The 19,406-nt window shown below is 43.1% G+C and overlaps 1 protein-coding gene across 1 annotated transcript in view; it reads left to right on the top strand.

The window, feature by feature from the left end:
- Positions 1-8,559: 8,559 nt before the first annotated feature.
- Positions 8,560-19,406, top strand: part of suclg2 (succinate-CoA ligase GDP-forming subunit beta) — a 295,434-nt gene continuing 284,587 nt past the window's right edge. The window contains exons 1-4 of the mRNA XM_086001474.1: positions 8,560-8,668; positions 13,164-13,254; positions 13,535-13,687; positions 14,096-14,185. Of these exons, the coding sequence (XP_085857600.1) occupies positions 13,195-13,254; positions 13,535-13,687; positions 14,096-14,185 (303 nt within the window). The 5' untranslated portion in view covers positions 8,560-8,668; positions 13,164-13,194. The remainder of the gene's footprint in view (positions 8,669-13,163; positions 13,255-13,534; positions 13,688-14,095; positions 14,186-19,406) is intronic.

Below are 19,406 nucleotides of genomic sequence, written 5' to 3' on the forward strand. Positions count from 1 at the left end.
CGCCCCCCCTGCGTCCCCCTTCGCGCCCCCCCTGCGTCCCCCTTCGCGCCCCCCCTGCGTCCCCCTTCGCGTCCCCCCTCCGTCCCCCTTCGCGCCCCCCCTCCGTCCCCCTTCGCGCCCCCCTCCGTCCCCCTTCGCGCCCCCCTCCGTCCCCCTTCGCGTCCCCCTTCGCGCCCCCCTCCGCCCCCCTCCGTCCCCCTTCGCGCCCCCTCCGTCCCCCTTCGCGCCCCCTTCGCGCCCCCTCCGTCCCCCTGCGTCCCCCCTTCGCTCCCCCCTGCGTCCCCCTTCGCTCCCCCCTCCGTCCCCCCTTCGCTCCCCCCTCCGTCCCCCTTCGCTCCCCCCTCCGTCCCCCTTCGCTCCCCCCTCCGTCCCCCTTCGCCGTCCCCCTTCGCTCCCCCCTCCGTCCCCCTTCGCTCCCCCCTCCGTCCCCCTTCGCTCCCCCCTCCCTCCCCCTTCGCTCCCCACTCCCTCCCCCTTCGCTCCCCCCTCCCTCCCCCCTTCGCTCCCCCCTCCCTCCCCCTTCGCTCTTCGCTCCCCCCCTCCGTCCCCCTTCTCTCCCCCTCCGCCCCCCTGCTCGCCCCCCCCTCCCTCCCCCTGCTGTCCCTCTCCCTCCCGCTGCTCGCCCCCCTCCCTCCCCCTCCCCTCCCCCTGCTCTCTCCCCTCCCTCCCCCTGCTCTCGCCCCTCCATTTCCCCCTCCATTCTTCACTCCCCCCTACATTCTTCTGCTGTTTTTTTTCTCCTTCCCTCCCTTCCCTCTGCTGTCTACCTCTCTCTTTCCCCCCCCCCCCCACCCCCCCGTCTATAAATCTCAACACCTCTGGTCTGACTCCCCATGTGTAATGTCATGGAAGACCCGCTAGTAATGTAGGAAAGTTCTGTATCTAGCATGCACTTCCCGTTATATAATGCATATTTCCTGTACCATCGCAATATGCTGACACATTTTGGCTATTAAACTTTGTTGATAGGCACAAAGTAAAACAGCAGCAAATCAGCACTATGAGAAAGGGAGCATATGAATCAAAAGTGAGGAAACTGGTTGGAAAACTACTAATGAGAAACAACTAAGGACTTCTGAAAATAGCAGATCCTGAATTGTAAATTTTATTACTGGAGTAATTTAACTAATGCTCTCTCCCCATTCGCGACTCAATTATTCTCATGCAATCTATCAAATCTTTGAATAATTAATCTAAGTTTTGCTCCTTTATCACCTTTTTAAGTTTACCTGCTGCCCCTCCTGAGCCACAGTGAATGAAAAGGAGGCTTCTGCCTGCTTTTAATGAATTATTCAACTTGCTGAGAAAGCAGCCAGCTCCCGACAGCATTTTTACTTTTAGCTGTTTTTATTTCATTAACTTTGGCTCTCCCAACAGCAATTTTATATTTCTGGCACCTTTTATTTAATAAGTTCACAGGAAATGTGACACATTTCCTATGGCTTTCTTTGCTTCTACCCAGTTTTATTTAATTAATTTGCAGAAACCGCTACCTGCTCCTGAGGGCATTTTGTGCTGCAAGCCCTTTTTATTTAATTAATTTGGATAAAATGAGGCCTGTTCTCAATGGCATTTTATGCTTTTGCCCTGTTTTATTTATTTAATTAATTTGCATGAGGTACGACCCATTCCTGATTGTATTTTACGTTTTTACCCTGTTTTATTTATTTGGGAAAAGCACGGCCTGTTCCAGGACAGCACTTTCTGTTTCTGCCCTGTTCTTAATTTTCGCCAGAGGTACAGCCTGTTCCTGATGGAATTTATTGATTAATTCTGTACAAAGCCATTGCATTAAATGTCTGCTACTTTTATTTAATAAAGTTTGGTAAAACTGTTTGATGGAAAGACCGACCTTATTCCTGGTGATTTTATTTAATCAATTTTAGAAGAACACACTGCACCAAATGGTTGTGCTGATTGCCACTGGATTTAGTTAATTAATAGATTTGGGGAAATCTGTTGGTTTATGTAGCCAAGCCAATAGCCATTAAATATCTACTGCTTTTATTCAGTTAATACATTTTGGAGGAACCCTGTTGTATAGTATGGCCACTATATTCATTTAATTAATAGATTTGAGGCAGCTCATTGTATTAGTGACCAAACTGATTGCCCTGAAATGGCCACTGTATTATTTAAACTGGTGATTATTTTCTTTGTCTATAGTTAACTTAGTTATGGGAACAATATCTTGTTCAACAATGGTGTTTTGCTAATGATTTCAGGATGGGTATTAGGAGGACAACTGGTGAACACTCTAGATTTCTTTCAACAGTACCATGTGATGTTTTGTATGCATGTGAATCAGTGATACATGGAAAATGGATGTGTTAGTATGCTCTGTTCTTATGATATATCTATAATCTAAAATGTCTTGTGTAGGATGCCCATTTCCTGTCTATATTAACTGTACTTACTGTTATGATTTTTAAATCATGCTTTTTATATCCTGTTTCTACTGTCTGCCTTTTACCAAGTGTTATTACAGTCTTCATTCATTTGACAACTCAGGACAGTGAGTATTTTGGCTTGGCAGAGCCCCAAGCTAGCCTGAAGATCGTATTCCATAGGAATCTCCTCTTCAGTCCTTGTACTGCAAGAATATTTAGAGATTGAAAATGAGGAACTATGTTAGATTATCTGGTTTTGTTTAATTCATTTGAAGTTCAGCGTCCACATACAAAGCTCCCTCCCAGCCATTTGTGACACCAAGCTTCTTGTAATGCTTTGTCTCAGTGCTGCCTCTTCTGGACACAAACCTGACATTCGGGCCTATTATGCAGTGGAACAGCAAGTTGCAATGCGCCAGGTGATTGCCTCATTTTCAGAAAGAATGACACTATTGCATGTAGAGGTTGAATTTCAATCAAAGAACAAGGAAGATCATACTAAAACTAGCTAAAAAACCTACACATTGTAATTCTGAGAATTTGTGTGACATACCTTTGCATATAATATGCCATTTAATGTTGTCTTTTTGTAGTCACTGATCAGTGGCACTGTAGTAAATAATGTGTTTGTCATTTTCCCCAAGTTTTAGTGCTGTGGCTGATGCAGTAATAGTTAAATAATAAACAGGGTGACTGAGCAGAAAACAATTGTTCATTTTGCTGTAGGCACTGCATAGTCTGAGTAATCACAACTCCCAGGGTAGACTTTAGCTATATTGACTCATATGACAGATGTTCATTAGTTTATGAATTCCATTCTGTCGTAGCATCACATTTCCTATGGATGTTGTTAGAAAAAAAGCGCTTTTTTATTTTATTTTTTCTAACAAAGCCAAGCTTTGAAAATACGCAGTGACTCTTGTTAAATGATTGTTTCATAAGACTTGTACACATTGAAAATAAATTGCTGGGCAGATGTATTGTGTTCATTAGGAGCAGAAGCCCAGAGGTTTGGGTATTTGCAAAGCCAAACCTGTGATCCCTGCGAGCCAGTACAGTGTAGAAGTCTCCATACTATAGATAAAAATATTCTTTCAAAAAAATATAAGCCCTGTTCTTGGTGCTGTAAATGACAGATCTTGTGGTAAATAGAAAATGAGGTGTATTTTATGCAGCGCAATATTGTTAACTACCAAAGGACATCCTTCTGTACAAATATTCTACCAATTTGTTGAACGGACAAGTACTGAGGTACCGAAAGTGGTTTGAATTTGGGGCAAGCAGGTCCTTTGCAGTCAAATCCAAAAAAGTCCTATTGAATGCACCTTGGCACTCCTCACTATGTTATATAAACACCAGTTAAAATAGTGGTTAAAAATTGTTCATCTTATTATGTTCACATTTTTATTGGTGTCTGGGATAGCAGTGTATGATGCATTATGCATAGAATCACTCAGTTTTATCGTGCATTTACGGCATAACATTTCAACTCTTCCATTGCATTTCCTAGCATTTTACTGTTTAACCAAATTCACCCATTCAACTGTTAAAATTAAAGTAGAACAATTAAAATGTTTGTTTTATTCTTAACTTTTTTTACGTGCATGTGTAGTTTTACCCTTTAAGCTTTCTCAGTTAGTATTTTCATATGCAGCCAAGGATAACTCCCTTGATGTTATCAGTACTGCTGTTTGATTACTCCACCAGTTGGTGTGCTTGAACAGCACAGCAAGTGTTGCCTGTTGGTTTTGCTATAGAAATGAGTGCTGTATTCTGACAGTTCCTCTTAGTGGGATAAGGAGCTATAATTCACAGGGCTATTGTGATAAAATGTGTTGTAACAGTGAGTCATATAACTACAGTAGTATGAAACTCACAACTTGATTATCAGGAAGGAAAAAGATTGCTTTGGGTGCAATCGGCAAAACGCGCGCAAATTGGGCCCAAAATTGCGCCTGTTTTGAAAAGTGTTTTTTTCTCTCATGTTTCCGCTCAAATGCATTTGCATATCGCCGAACGCAAAATCTGCCATGACCTAGCACAATTGGGCAGCGTTTTAAAACTTAATTTTTAAAAAATTGCTTAAAAAAAAATTCCTTGATATAATAAAAGTGTTATCTAAGTGCAGTTTGATTAATACAGCTGAAAATGGATTTATCACAAAAAATAAGTATTTTAATCAGTGTCAATCCACCACCTGTGAATAACCAGATTTTAAATGACTGAAAATTACTTGAAAATGGTTCTGTATATTTTTTTTCAGTTATATTGGTGTACAGTGGGTTGATAAGTGGCAGGTGAAACATAGAAACATAGAAGATAGGAGCAGGAGTAGGCCATTTGGCCCCTCGAGCCTGCTCCGCCATTCAATGCGATCATGACTGATCATCCAAATTCAGTACCCGGTCCCTGCTTTCTCCCCATACCCCTTGATTCCTTTAGCCTTAAGAAATATATCCAACGCCTTCTTGAATATATTTAATGAATTGGCCTCTACTGCCTTCTGTGGTAGAGAATTCCACAGGTTCACCACTCTCTGGGTGAAGAAATTCCTCCTCATTTCTGTCCTAAATGGCTTACCCCTTATCCTTAGACTGTGACCCCTGGTTCTGGACTCCCCGACCATCGGGAACATCCTTCCTGCATCTGGTCTGTCCAGTCCTGTCAGAATTTTATAAGTTTCAATGAGATCCCCTCTCATTCTTCTAAACTCCAGCGAGTATAAGCCCAGTCGACCCAATCTCTCCTCATACGTCATTCCTGCCATCCCAGGTATCAGCCTGGTGAATCTTCGCTGAACTCCTTCCACGACAAGAACATCCTTCCTCAGATAAGGCGACCAAAACTGCACACAATACTCAAGATGTGGTCTCACCAAGGCCCTGTACAACTGCAGCAAGACATCCTTGTTCCTGTGCTCAAACGCTCTCGCTACGAAGGCCAACATACCATTTGCTTTCTTAACCGCCTGGTGCACCTGCATGCTTATCTTCAGCGACTGGTGCACAAGGACACCCAGGTCTCATTGCACTTCCCCTTCTCCCAATCTATTGCCATTCAGATAATAATCTGCCTTCCTGTTTTTGCCACCAAAGTGGATAACCTCACATTTATCCACGTTATATTGCATCTGCCATGCTTCTGCCCAATCACCCAACCTGTCCAAATCATCCTAGAGTTTCTCGGCATCCTCCTCACAGCACACACGCCCACCCAGCTTTGTGTCGTCTGCAAATTTGGAGATATTACATCTAGTTCCCTTGTCTAGATCATTAATATATATTGTGAATAGCTGGGGTCCAAGGACCGATCCCTGCGGTACCCCACTAGTCACTGCCTGCCACTCGGAAAAAGACCCGTTTATTCCAACTCTTTGCTTTCTGTCTGCCAACCAGTTCTCTATCCAAGTCAATACCTTGTCCCCAATCCCATGTGCCTTAACTTTACATGCTAATCTCTTATGCGGGACCTTATTGAAAGCCTTCTGAAAGTCCAAATACACCACATCCACTGGTTCTCCCTTATCTATTTTACCAGTTACATCCTCGGTAACAGGTAACATTCGCGCCACACAAGTGCCAGGCATGACTATCTCTAACAAGTGAGAGTTTAACCACCGCCCCTTGACATTCAACGCCATTACCATCGCCAAATCTCCCACCATCTGGGGGGTCACCATTGACCAGAAACCTAACTGGACCAGCCACATAAATACTGTGGCAGCAAGAGCAAGTCAGAGGCTAAGTATTCTGCGGCGAGTGTCTCACCCCCTGACTCCCCAAAGCCTTTCCACCATCTACAAGGCACAAGTAAGGAGTGTGATGGAATACTCTCCACTTACCTGGATGAGTGCAGCTCCAACAACACTCAAGAAGCTCGACACCATCCAGGACAAAGCAGCCTGCTTGATTGGCACCCCATCCACCACCTTAAACATTCACTCCCTCCACCACCGGTGTACCGTGGCTGCAGTGTGTACCATCTACAAGATGCACTGCAGAACCTCGCCAAGGCTTCTTCGGCAGCACCTCCCAAACCCACGACCTCTTCCACTTAGAAGGACAAGGGCAGCAGGCGCATGGGAACACCACCACCTCCAAGTTCCCCTCCAAGTCACACAACATCCTGACTTAGAAGTATATCACTGATCCTTCATCGTCACTGGGTCAAAATCCCAGAACTCCCTACCTAACAGCACTATTGGGAGTACCTTCACCATACGGACTGCAGCGGTTCAAGAAGGCAGCTCACCACCACCTTCTCGAGGGCAATTGGGGATGGGCAATAAATGCTGGCCTTGCCAGTGACACCCTCATCCCATAAACAAATTTTAAAAAAGTAGTCAGTTTCTTAGTAAATTTTTAAAAAGAAATTACGTTCAAAAGCTTTAAAAATGTTTCTTTTAGTGTCCTTGCACCCAAAAGAACCAGCTTAATTTTAAGCGCCTCCTCAAAAGCCTGTAAACAAGCGCAATTACCGGAAACCCCCACTGGTGATTAATTCGATCTGGGGGCCTGGCCAGTTTTGTGGGTGGGGCTGGCTTCTAGCATGATGTTCTTTCAACCAGCGCAAAAGCTTGTGGAAACTCGATTTGCGCCCAATGTAATTGTGCTTAAAATTCCGCCATTTTTTGCGCTGGTTATGCCAATTTTGGCCAAAATACACCGGAAAAACCCAGTGCAACCGAATGGAATCTCCATGCCATAAACTTTTTTAAGTCTGCTAGTTTTTTCTTTTAAAAAAAAATCTAGATGAGAGTTGGGATCTGATTTGAGAGATCTTTTCCAGAACACTTTAGGCGTAGGAGCTGCAACAGTGCTCTGGGTGAGCAATAACATGGTTGTATAATTAAAATGATGTTACATGTGTGTGTGACAACAAAAAGCTTGTGCACATGTACAAAGTGACCTTGAGACCGAGAGGTGGAGGGTGGCATTTTGTGTTGGAAGACTTGGAAACGGAGCTGTCTGAATTGAAGTGAGAGTTGGATATATGCTGAGTGCATTGAACTATGAGGATTCAGTAGTGACTTATTGCTTGTGTGAGTAGAGGATTTAAAAAATAAAAAATGTTGGTAAAACCAGTGGCTATCCAAGGGTAATTGAGAAATTGATGCATCTGTTCTTTAAATCAAAAAAATATAGTCGAGACTTGGATTGGAAAATTTGCAAGATTCAGTAATGACTTACAATCACATTGCTGCTGGTGCATATTCTCAAGTCATTTTTAAAATAAGCAAACAACATTAATTTTATATTTGTAAAGTTATAAACAGTGCTGTACGCAGAAAATGAGTGGTATACCTGGTTGTCAAAGATGATAGAACAATAAGAAATTGTGTTGATCAGAAACGAGATCTCTGGGTTATAGTGGATAATTCTGTGGTCCTGTCAGTAGAGTGCTTAGCTGCAGGAGAAAATGGCAGATAAGATGCTGGCCTGCCTTAGCAGTGGATAAGAATACAGATCAAAAGATTTGTAGTATTGCTGTAAAAGGTGTTGGTCAGACCTGGCCTGAAATATTGTGTGCAGTTGTAGATGGTTGCAGTGGATCCAATTCCATTAATTACTGGTTTGTATAAAACAGAAAAAGAAATGATCCAAACAACTTTCTCATTATGGTGTACGGGTCAAGTACCAAAGGACATGTGCTAAAAATTGGGGACTTAAAATTAAGCAGGGAAGTTGGGGAGAATCTTTTCACTCAAATGTTTATGAATATGTTACCAGTGACAGCTATTGAAAAGACTAAGTGGTGTAGGAAGAGGGGAGGATGAGAGGCGGGTTGAAGAGGCAAGTAAAGGAATCTAAGGGCTAGCATATGATGAAAGTGGACAAATAAAGTTGTGCAGGGACTGACTAGCTTGAGAAAGTGTTAATGTTGTGCAACAGGTTATTAATTACCATAGCCTAGCAATTACTGTTGGTGACAATTCGGCAAATGCTTAACATATTTGTGTGACATTTCTCTGTCTGCTATTGCAGGACTATTTTATGTAAAATGAACAGGTTGATGTTTGTTAAGATAGAGGAAAGAGAAGTATATGAACTGAATGTGTATGTCCACTAAAATTACCAGTGGTAATATGTAGGCTAATATTTTTCCTGTAAATTTTTTTAGACAAACCACATTGATGGATGGATTTAATTGGCATTTTATTGTGTTTTTCTCCCAACAGAGGCAAAAGAAATTGTTTTAAAAGCTCAAATCCTGGCTGGTGGCAGAGGAAAGGGCAGCTTCACCAGTGGACTGAAGGGAGGAGTTCATTTAACTAAGAAGTATGTTCCAAATGTTATTGAGAAGGTAGTTTACGGTGTTTCAGAAAGAACTGTATTAAGTAGTCAAATTTGCAGATAATACCAAACGAAGAGGGGCTTTGAAACTGGACGAGGCAGTTCAGAAATTACAGAATGAGTTGGACAAGATATGTAAGTGGGCAGGACAATGGCAAGTGAAACATAATGCAGTCAAGTGTAAAATGCATAGCATAGGAAGAAAAATAGATGACATGCATACTCCATGAATGGTGTTGAAGTAGCATAGGTAGAAGCTGAAAGACATCTAGGAGTCTTACTAGACTTGACGTTGAACATGTCCAACCAATGCAGAGTGACAATCAACAAAGCCAGTAGAATGTTGAACTACATAACCAAAAGAGTAGAATATTTCAGAGGAGATAGTGATCAAACTTCATAGTGTTCTGATCAGATGACATCTTAAAAACTGCATCCAATCTAGTGACCAAAAGAGACATTCAAATGCTGGAGACAGTGCAGTGAACAGCCACGCGGTTGATTCTTAGTGTTAGTGGTTTAATATATGAGAAAAGACTGGAGAAACTTGGGCTTTTCAGCCTAGAAAGGAGATATCTGAGAGATGATCTTATAGAGTTATATAGATTGTAAAGGTATAATTAAACTGCAGTAGAATTACGGGACACAGGTTCAAACTAGTAAAAGGTCAATTTTGGAATTCTTATTCAGAGTGATCAATCCTGATAGAGAAGTGAAAGCAAATCCTCCCTTTACTTTCCAAAGTCCTTGAACGTGCTGTTGCCTCCCAAATCCATGCCCACCCTTCCCCAACTCCATGTTTGAATTTCAGCAATTACATTTCAGCCCTGCCACCGAAACTGCACCAGCCAAAGTCACAAATGACATCCTCTGTGACAGTGATGCATTATCCCTTCTCGTCCTTCTCGACCGCTCTGTAACCTTTACACAATCCCCTCCAATGCCCCTCCTTAGTGGGACTACCCTCACTTGGTTCCACTCTTCCTGTGTGATTATAGCCAAAGGGCTCGAATTTCCAAGCCCCTTGGAGGCGGGAATGGTGGGAAAATTGCAGAATCGGGGGGCTCGAACCCATCCCGCCCCCAACCCGCCTCCGTGCCAATGTCCCAGGAGGCGGGGACACGACCTGTGCTGGGAGCCGCCTCCCTGAGGCGGGAAGGGGATTAGTGCCAATTAACTGCTAGTTAACAGGCAGTTTTTTGCGTAATCCCTAATTTTAGCCCTGAAGTGTGGGCTTCCCAACAGCTCTGAACCACGCCAAGTTAGCGAGGTGGACCGTCGGTCTGAAGGGGTTGGAGGAGTCTAGATGTCCGTTGTGCAGGTGAGTGATGGGTGCATGTGTGCAGAGGTAACTGTGTGAGGTAAGTGTAAAGTGTTTTACTAAGTTTTACTTACCTTTACTTTCTCCTGCAGGCTTCCTTCCTTCAGTTCTCGGGAGTCCCTCAGTTCACCGGCACAGAAAGCAGAATGGCTGCTGAAATATCAAAACCTGCAGCATTCTGCTTTCTGGTCTGGAGAGATCTCTAACTGAGTCTGAGTAGAAGGACTCAAGTTAGAAGGCAGATTGTCAGTGTCTGTCAAACGCTGATTTTTCATCTGTCAGAAGCTCTTGACAGATGAAATGTCAATCACTGACGTCACCAGTAACCATGTGTCCCTTAATTGGCCTGCTGAGCCCGCTGGGCGGGTTTAACAAGGTCAATCAAGGGAAAATAGCATGGGTTGGCCACAAATCGATGGAGGCGGGACTACAACCCAAAAAGTGGGAGTCCCGCCTCCATCACGTCCCCATTGACAAAATCCAGCCCCAAGCATCTCCAGCAATGATGTCTCTTCCCGCTCCCACACAATTACCGCCAGAATACCCCAAGGATCTATCCTTAATCCCCACCTCCTCCTCATCCACTTGCTGCCCATTGGTGACATAATCTGCAAACATAGGGTCAGGTTCCACATGTACGCTGATGACACCCAGCTCTACCTCTCCATTGTTTTTCTTGACCTCTATACTGCCTCTGTGTATCAGACTCTTGTCTGACATCCAATCTTGGATGAACCTCAATTTCCTCCAGTTAAAAATTTTGGAGATCAAAGCCTTTGTCTTCGTTCACAATTTCAGCATCCTGTTTGACCCAGAGCCAAGTCTCTTAACACCAAAATGTCTTCCTTCACAAAGAGTACCTACTTCCACTTGCGTAACATCACCCACCTCTGCCGCTACCTGCTGCTGAAGCCTTTGTTTGTGCCTTTGTCACCTCCAAACCCTGTATTTCTGATAGACAGCAAAATTTGCCATTCACAGAGGACATTGAATGCAAGCCCTTCCCCCTCCTGCTGCCAAATCCCAGCAACCCACCCTGGTTCTGCTAAGCACCCATGCTCCGAGGAATGCAAAATTGCTGACTGAATTTAAAGATTAAAATTAAAAATAAATGTTATTAAAGCTGCCATGTATTTACTTTCTGTTTTAGAGAGGCTGAAATAAAGACACACCGAGTGGAACATTGTATATTTATTTATGTAGCACTTAGCTATCTTCCAGGAATCGAGCATAAAAAAATCAATGTTTGCAGAGCTCACTTTGAAACTTACAAACCAGTGCTGCCAGACCCAGGGTGCTGTTTGCAGTGCTGTCTCCCCCTTCCTCCATTTAAATGACCCAAGGAATCCACCAAATCTCACATTCCACTTCCTGGTTTTGCCAAACCCCACATTCCAACTCCTGGTTTTGCCAAACCCGAGGTCCCCCCCTCCATAGTTCTATCAAACTCCAGTTTCCTCCTCCACAATAGTGCCAGATTATATGAACTCCCAATACTCTTAAACCCCAGCAGTCCACCTCAGTTCTGCCAAACCCTGGGACCTTTGCTTCACCACTACTAAATTCCGGGATCATCAGCCAATGCTGCTAAACCCAATCTCCCTCCCCACTGCTGCTAAATACCAGGGGGTAGAGTTTCCGCTGGGTTATGCTGCTTTTTTTCCAGCGCAATTTTCCCGAAATCGCTAAACCAATGCAAAAGATTGCGGAATTTCAAGCACAAGTTTCGTCCAGCGCAAATCGCGTTTCCGCGATCTTTTATGCTGGTTTAAAAAATATCGTACTGGAAACTGGCCACGTACCCGGATTGAATTAATCACCATGGCAAGCTTCCGTTAATTGCACCCGTTTGCGGCCCTTTGAGGAGGCTCTTGAAATTAAGCTTTTCTCATTAGATGCAATGGCACTAATAGGCACCTTTTATAAGTTTTTAAATATTTAATTTATTAAGAAACTGACTAGTGTACACTAATTAAACTAGTAAATGGTTTTGTATAGTTTTTTTAAGAACCATAATTTCTCTTTTGGAAAACTGGCACAATTTTGAGCACAACTTGCGCCTAGATTGCCAATTACGCCCAAAGCGGAAACTCGACTCTCAGGTACGTACATTCTTACATTACAACAGTGACTACGCTTCAAAAATTGGCTACAAAGCGCTTTGGGACGCCCTGAGGTCGTGAAAGGCGATTTATAAATGCAAGTTCTTTCTGTGCCAGCTTGCTGTGTACCTCAGCTTTTAAAATAGTATGGGCTATAAACATTTTCTAAAGTGTTTGATCTCTCATGTTGTTGCTCGCGATAGAAGCATCAGTCCTCTCTCTTACCTGTTTCTGTTTCTCTGTTTGTGTCTCAGTCGCCATACTTCAGATTTCACAGTTCAGGTCATTAAACATATACAAAAAGTATAAAGTAATGCAGCTGTCGCATGCTGGTTTCTTTTGGCCCAGAGGTGTAAATTTACAAGCACTTTCCAATCTATCAACAATTAACCTCAAGATTTAGAGCTATTAGACATTGTGATATTGAAGAGATAGGCTAGCTTGAACACAGCTTTATGTAGTATACTGCTTGGTTCATTATAAAAATAAGAATATCATCCGACTTATCGTGAGCATCACCACCGGAGACCCATTTGTATATTTATACTTTATTGAAATTGTTTTCTGAATAAATTGAAAGACAAGTTGCTTTCTTAAAAGAAGTGTTGAGCAGAACTTTCTAACTCAAAGTTGGATTTCAAAATCCTGCATTGTGAAGGTTTAGGACCAGCTGAGAATGGCCTTTTGGGGAATGAGCCGTGGAGTAGATTAGCTGTTGCAATGCCAAAATGTTGCCTATAGAGTGAGCTCTTAACACTTGCATAGCTCGCTTGTGACTTCTAGTGGCAGTAACCTGTGCTACAATAGTACAGAGGTGACTGGTGCATGACATATTTTGTCAGGAATTGAAAATTTAGGCACCTTCGGGCCGTGGGCCAGTATGCCCATATATAGATTTTTTCAGCTTTAGTATTAGACGACTAGCCAAGTTGGACATTGCTTTTCGGGCTGGCAATATGTGTTGAACATTAGGTTTACAGACAAGCTTTAAAAATGCAATCAAACTAAAGTAAGAAAAAGGGTTCACATTAAAACTTCCTTTTTTGTATATTTGCAGCCCTGATGATGTTGGGCAGCTGGCAAAACAAATGCTTGGGTACAACCTCATTACAAAGCAGACTGCAAAGGATGGTGTGAAGGTTAACAAGGTAAGGGACAGGGACAAAAGTGAAAAGGGATGAATTGGTGTTATGATAGCATTATTTGTGTACTACAAGTTAAATGTATATATTCATATTTTCAATTTCAGAGGAATTAAATCATGTATTTGAATACATTGTTATTAATACAACCAATTGCTTGACCTAGCATTAAATAATTACTGCATGGAGTCAAAGCGCCAAAAATAAAAGGATAATTTAAGATAAATAGCTAAATTGCAGTGTTATTAAGGTAAATAACATGCCTCTAATTGATGTGTATATGAAGGTGATGGTGGCAGAGGCCTTGGATATTGCCAGAGAAACATATTTAGCCATTCTGATGGACAGAGCCTGCAATGGACCGGTTATAGTTGGCAGCCCCCAGGGAGGAATGGACATTGAAGAAGTGGCAGCCACCAAACCCGAGTTGATATTTAAGGTATGCTGTTAACCTAAAGCGATGGTAGAGATGATACTATATGTTGCTTAATACAAGAAAGTGAACTGTACTGTGGTCAGTCATTAATGGAATTTTTTCAAGAATTTTCAAACCTTTAACAGCATAGATATTTGTTTATGCCATTTCTATGGTAATTAAATGAGAAAACTGATGTCATATTGTCTTGTCAGCATGCCATACCAAAGGCAGACGTAATAATTTAAAATCTTTATGTAGATTGTTATTTTTTTTTTTTTTTACGGACAACTGGCAAAGGATTTACATATAAGTTGACTAGCAGCTTCCCACATTTTAACTGCTAGTGTGTGAAGTATATGTTCTTCATATTCAGTATCTTGAAATGTTTATCAACGTTTTTCAACTTATTCTGTTGGCTTTATTTCTTAGGAGGTCATTGATATCTTCGAAGGGGTTAGAGGAGATCAAGCACTTCGAATGGCTGCCAATATAGGATTTAAAGGCCCACTGCAGCAACAGGTGAAAGAGCAACAATTGTTTACATACGTGGCTTTTTTAATGAGCGGGAAGTGATTTATTATCTTGCCGAGTGTGCTGCTCCCAGATTGGAAATCAATCTCTGTTCTGGAGGGGAAAGAGAAGACTGCCATTGTTAGGACAGACATTCGCTGAATCTAGCTGAAAATAAATCAGTGCATGCATCCAATACAAAACGCTTGGTCTCAAGTATTTACAAGTAGGATACATTTAAAAAAAAACTATATATTTTAGAACATATAAGAACATAAGAAATAGGAGCAGGCGTAGGCCATTCGGCCCTTTGAGCCGGCTCCGCCATTCAGTGAGATCATGGCTGATCTTCTGCCTCAATTCCATTCACCGGCCCTATCGCCATATCCCTTGATGCCCTTACTAGTCAGAAATCTATCGACTTCTGTTTTGAATATACCCAATGACTGAGCCGCCACAGCCCTCTGGGGTAGAGAATTCCAAAGATTTACCACCCTCTGTGTGAAGAAATTTCTTCTCATCTCAGTCCTGAATGGCCTACCCTTTATCCTGAGGCTGTGGCCCCTGGTTCTAGACTCCCCAGCTAAGGGAAACATTCTCCCAGCATCCATCCTATCAAGCCCTGTAATAACTTTGTATGCTTCAGTGAGATCCCCTCTCATTCTTTTGAATTCAAGAGAATACAGGCCTAGTTTACTCAATCTCTTCTCATACGACAATCCCGCCATACTAGGAATCAATCTCGTGAACCTTCGTTGCACTCCCTCTATGGCAAGTATATCCTTCCTTGGATAAGGAGACCAAAATTGTACACAGTACTCCAGGTGTGGTGTCACCAAGGCCCCATATAATTGGATTAAGCCTTCTTTACTCCTGTACTCAAATCTTCTTGTAATGAAGGCCAGCATACCATTTGCCTTCCTAATGGCTTGCTGCACCTGCACATTCACTTTCAGTGACTCATGTACAAGGACACCCAGGTCCCTTTGAGCATCTGCATTCCACAATCTTTCACCATTTAGGAAATACTCTGCCTTTCTGTTTTTTCTACCAAAGTGGATAACTTCACATTTATCCACATTATTTTTCATCTGCCATGTTCTCGCCCACTCACTGAGCCTGTCGAGATCCCCTTGAAGCCTCTTTGCAACTGACACTGCCACGTAGCTTTGTATCATCAGCAAATTTGGAAATGTTACATTTCGTCCCCTCATCCAAATCATTGATATAGATTGCTAATAGCTGGGGCCCAAGCACCGATCTTTGCAGTACCCCACTAGTCACAGCCTGCCATCCTGAAAAAGACCTGTTTATCCCTACTCTTTGTTTTCTGTCTGTTAACCAATTCTCAATCCATGCTAGTATATTATCCCCGATTCCATGTGCCCTAATTTTGTTCACCAACCTCTTGTATGGGACCTTATCGAAGGCCTTCTGAAAATCCAGATACACCACATCTACCGGTTCCCCTTTGTCTACTCCACTAGTTACATCCTCAAAGAACTCCATATAGATTCCAGCATTTTCCCAACTACTGATGTGAGGCTAACAGGTCTGTAGTTCCCCGTTTTCTCTCTCCCTCCTTTCTTAAATAGCGGGGTTACATTTGCTACCTTCCAATCTGCAGGAACCGTTCCAGAACCTAAAGAATTTTGGAAGATGACAACCAATGCGTCCACTATTTCAATGGCCATCTCTTTCAAAACCCTAGGATGTAGGTCATCCGGTCCTTGGGATTTGTCAACTTTTGGTCCCATTAATTTTGCTAGTACTGTTTTTGTACTAATAATAATTTCTTTAAGTTTCTCATTCAGTCACACCCTTGCTTTTGTCGTATTTCTGGGAGGTTTTTTGTATCTTCCTCCATGAAGACAGAAACAAAGTATTTATTTAATTTCTCTGCCATTTCATCATTCCCCATTATAAATTCTCCCGTCTCTGACTGTAAAGGACCTACATTTACCTTCGCCAGTCTTTTCCTTTTCACATACCTATAGAAGCTTTTACAATCCGGTTTTATATTTTTCGCTAGTTTGTGCTCATTTTCCACTTTCCCTTTCTTTATCAATTTCTTGGTTCCCCCTTTGCTGATTTCTAAAAAGATCCCAATCCTCAGGTTGACCACTTTTTCTGGCAACTTTATAAGCTTCCTCCTTTGACTCAATACTAGCTTTAATTTCTTTTGTTAGCCATGGTTGGATCACTTTTCCTTTGGGTTTTTATGCCCTAGAGGAATACATGTTGCAAATTATGCATTATTTCCTTGAATGTTAGCCATTGTATGTCCACCTTCATACCTTTTAGTGTAGTCTCCCAATCTACCATGGCCAACTTGTCCCTCATACCCTTGTAGTTTCCTCTGTTTAGATTGAAGACCTTAGTTTCAGATTGAACTACATCACACTCAAACTTAATGTAAAATTCAATCATATTATGGTCACTTGTCCCTAAAGGCCCCTTTACCACAAGATTATTGATTAGCCCTTCCTCATTACACAGTACCAGATCCAGAATAGCCTGTTCCCTGGTTGGTTCCTCCACATACTGATCCAGGAAACCATCCCGCATGCATTCCAAGAATTCGTCCTCCACACCATTAGTCAATATGTAGATTAAAGTCCCCCATGATTACCGTATTGCCCTTGTTACATGCACTTCTAATCTCTTGTTTGATACTGTGCCCTACATTACCATTACTGTTTGGTGGCCTATACACAACTCCCACCAATGCTTTCCGCCCTTTGCTGTTTCTTAGCTCCACCCAAACTGATTCCAGTTCTATATCACGATCTGCCAAGCCAAGATCTTTTATCTCTACCGTATCGATCTCATCCCTTATTAACAGCGCTACGCCACCTCCTTTTCCTTTTTGTCTGTCCTTCCTAAATGTTGAGTACCCTGGAACATTCAGTTCCCAGCTTTGGTTACCCTGCAACCATGTCTCTGTAATGGCAATTACATCATACCCATTTACTTCTATTAGTGCCATTAATTCATCCACCTTGTTGTGAATGCTACGTGCATTTAGATAAAGTGTCTTCAACTTTGCCTGTTTAATATTTTTCTGCACTTTGGCCCTCTTTACTGTCGGCCTTTGTTTCTGCTCCCTACTAGTTTTGCTGACTACTTTTCTATCTTGTACTTCCAGCTTTGTTTCTCTCCCTTCTGGGCCCACACTTAGGTTCCCAGCCCCCTGACAAACTAGTTTAAATCCTTCCCAACAGCACTAGCAAACCTCCCTGCGAGGATGTTGGTCCCGTTTCTGCCGAGGTGTAACCCGTCCAGCTTGTATAGGTCCCACCTTCCCCAGAATCGGTCCCAATGCCTCAGGAATTTAAATCTCTCCATCCTATGCCATCTCTCCAGCCACGCATTCATCTGGTCTATTCTCCTATTTCTGCTCTTGCTAGCACATGGCACTGGGAGTAATCCTGAGATTATTACCTTTGAGGTCCTGCTTTTTAATTTATTTCCTAGCTCCCTATATTCTGCTTGCAGGACCTCGTCCCTCTTTCTACCTATGTCGTTGGTACCGATGTGGACCCTGACCTCTGGCTGTTCACCCTCCCCCTTCAGAATGTCCTGCAGCTGCTCAGTGACATCCTTGACCCCGGCACCAGTGAGGCAACATGCCATCCTGGAGTCACGTCTGCTGCCACAGAAATGTCTATCTATTCCCTTTATGATAGAATCCTCTATCACTATTTCTCTCTCACTCTTTTTCCTCCCCTCCTGTGCAGCTGAGCCACTCGTAGTGCCATGGACGTGGCTCTTGCTGCATTCCCCATAGAAACCATCTCCCCCAGCAGTATCCAAAATGGAAAATCTGTTGGAGAGGGCGATGGACCCAGGAGACTCCTGCCCTACCTTCCTAGTTCCTTTACTCTGCCTGGCGGTCACCCATTCCCTGTCTGCCTGTGCACTCTTTACCTGCGGTGTGACCACCTCGTTAAACATGCTATCCACGAAGATCTCAGCCTCGCGGATGCTCCACAGTGACTCCAGCCGCAGCTCCAGCTCTGAAACGCGGATTTCAAAGTAGCTGCCGCTGGAGACACTTCCTGCACATGTGTTCGCCCTGGACACCAAAAGTGCCCCTAACTTCCGACATAGCACAGGAGGAGCACTCCGAGCTGCCCTGCCATGTCCTACCCTTAATTTACTCCCTTTACTTCCTTTAAATTAAAGAATATTAAATACACTAGGGACCTTACTTCACTTTAAACACTACTTACTCTAAACTAGAGACCTTACTTTTACTTTAATGACTGGACTGTAGAAATACTCACCAGGTCCTACTTGCCAATCAGTTCCTTCCCTTGTGCCGACGTCACTTTCGAATGTTGCCTGTTGAGGTCCACTCTCGCTGCCGCACCCAATAGCTCGGTCTGGGCCTCGAGCTTCGGACTTTATTTCCTTGCTCCTCCTTCGCCTGTTCCCTCACAGGTCGGTCCACTCTCGCTGCTGCTCCCAAGTTTACTGAAGAAAGTGCTTTTCTCTATTATACTACTTTAATCTTTTGATGCATATTTATAATAAAATAAAATCTGACATTTGCCTGCTCTTCCTGTCTACAAACCTTACTTCCTATTGTCAATTTTTTCATTCCTAACAATCAGTGCGCCACTTCTTGGTTACTCAAAGCAACTCGTATTTCCCCAATGCACTGTAAGAGAATAGAATTTGAAGTTATACTTTTGGGGGTAAAGGACTTGTTTCCGCTAGTTTTGCACCCAGATTCCAGCGCAATTGACGGAACCAGTGCAAAAGATCGGGGAATTTTAAATGTAAGTGAGTTATGCCCCAAATCTCTTGCGTTTGTGTTTTCTGCACTCTTTTACACTGGTTCAAGATTCAATTCACGGGATCAGGCTGTGCCCACAGACCTGGCCACGCCCACAAACCTGGCCACGCCCCCCCCAGGTCAAAATTGTGAGATTCCACCGACTGCGCTGTTTCGGAAAGACTCTTTCAGATTGCGCTCATTTTCTTAGGCACACAGGTACCAGTAGGCACGTTTTAAAAGTTTTTTCATATCAAAAAATATTTAATATACTAAGGCCTAGAAATTGAGTTTTGGCGCAGCCAGGGCTTTAGCGCCGGAAGTTAGTGCCGGAGCTAAGTCGCGCTGGTCGGGCCCAAAATTCACCAATTCTGCGCCCAAACGGCTGCCGACGCTGCTGAGAGCTGTTTGCGCCTGAAAACTGGCGCTACGCGCTGAATATCGGCG

This window comes from Somniosus microcephalus, chromosome 11 (assembly GCF_052327205.1).
Source record: "Somniosus microcephalus isolate GS21.2 chromosome 11, FLI_Smic_1.0, whole genome shotgun sequence".
In the NCBI taxonomy this organism is placed as follows: Eukaryota; Metazoa; Chordata; class Chondrichthyes; order Squaliformes; family Somniosidae; genus Somniosus; species Somniosus microcephalus.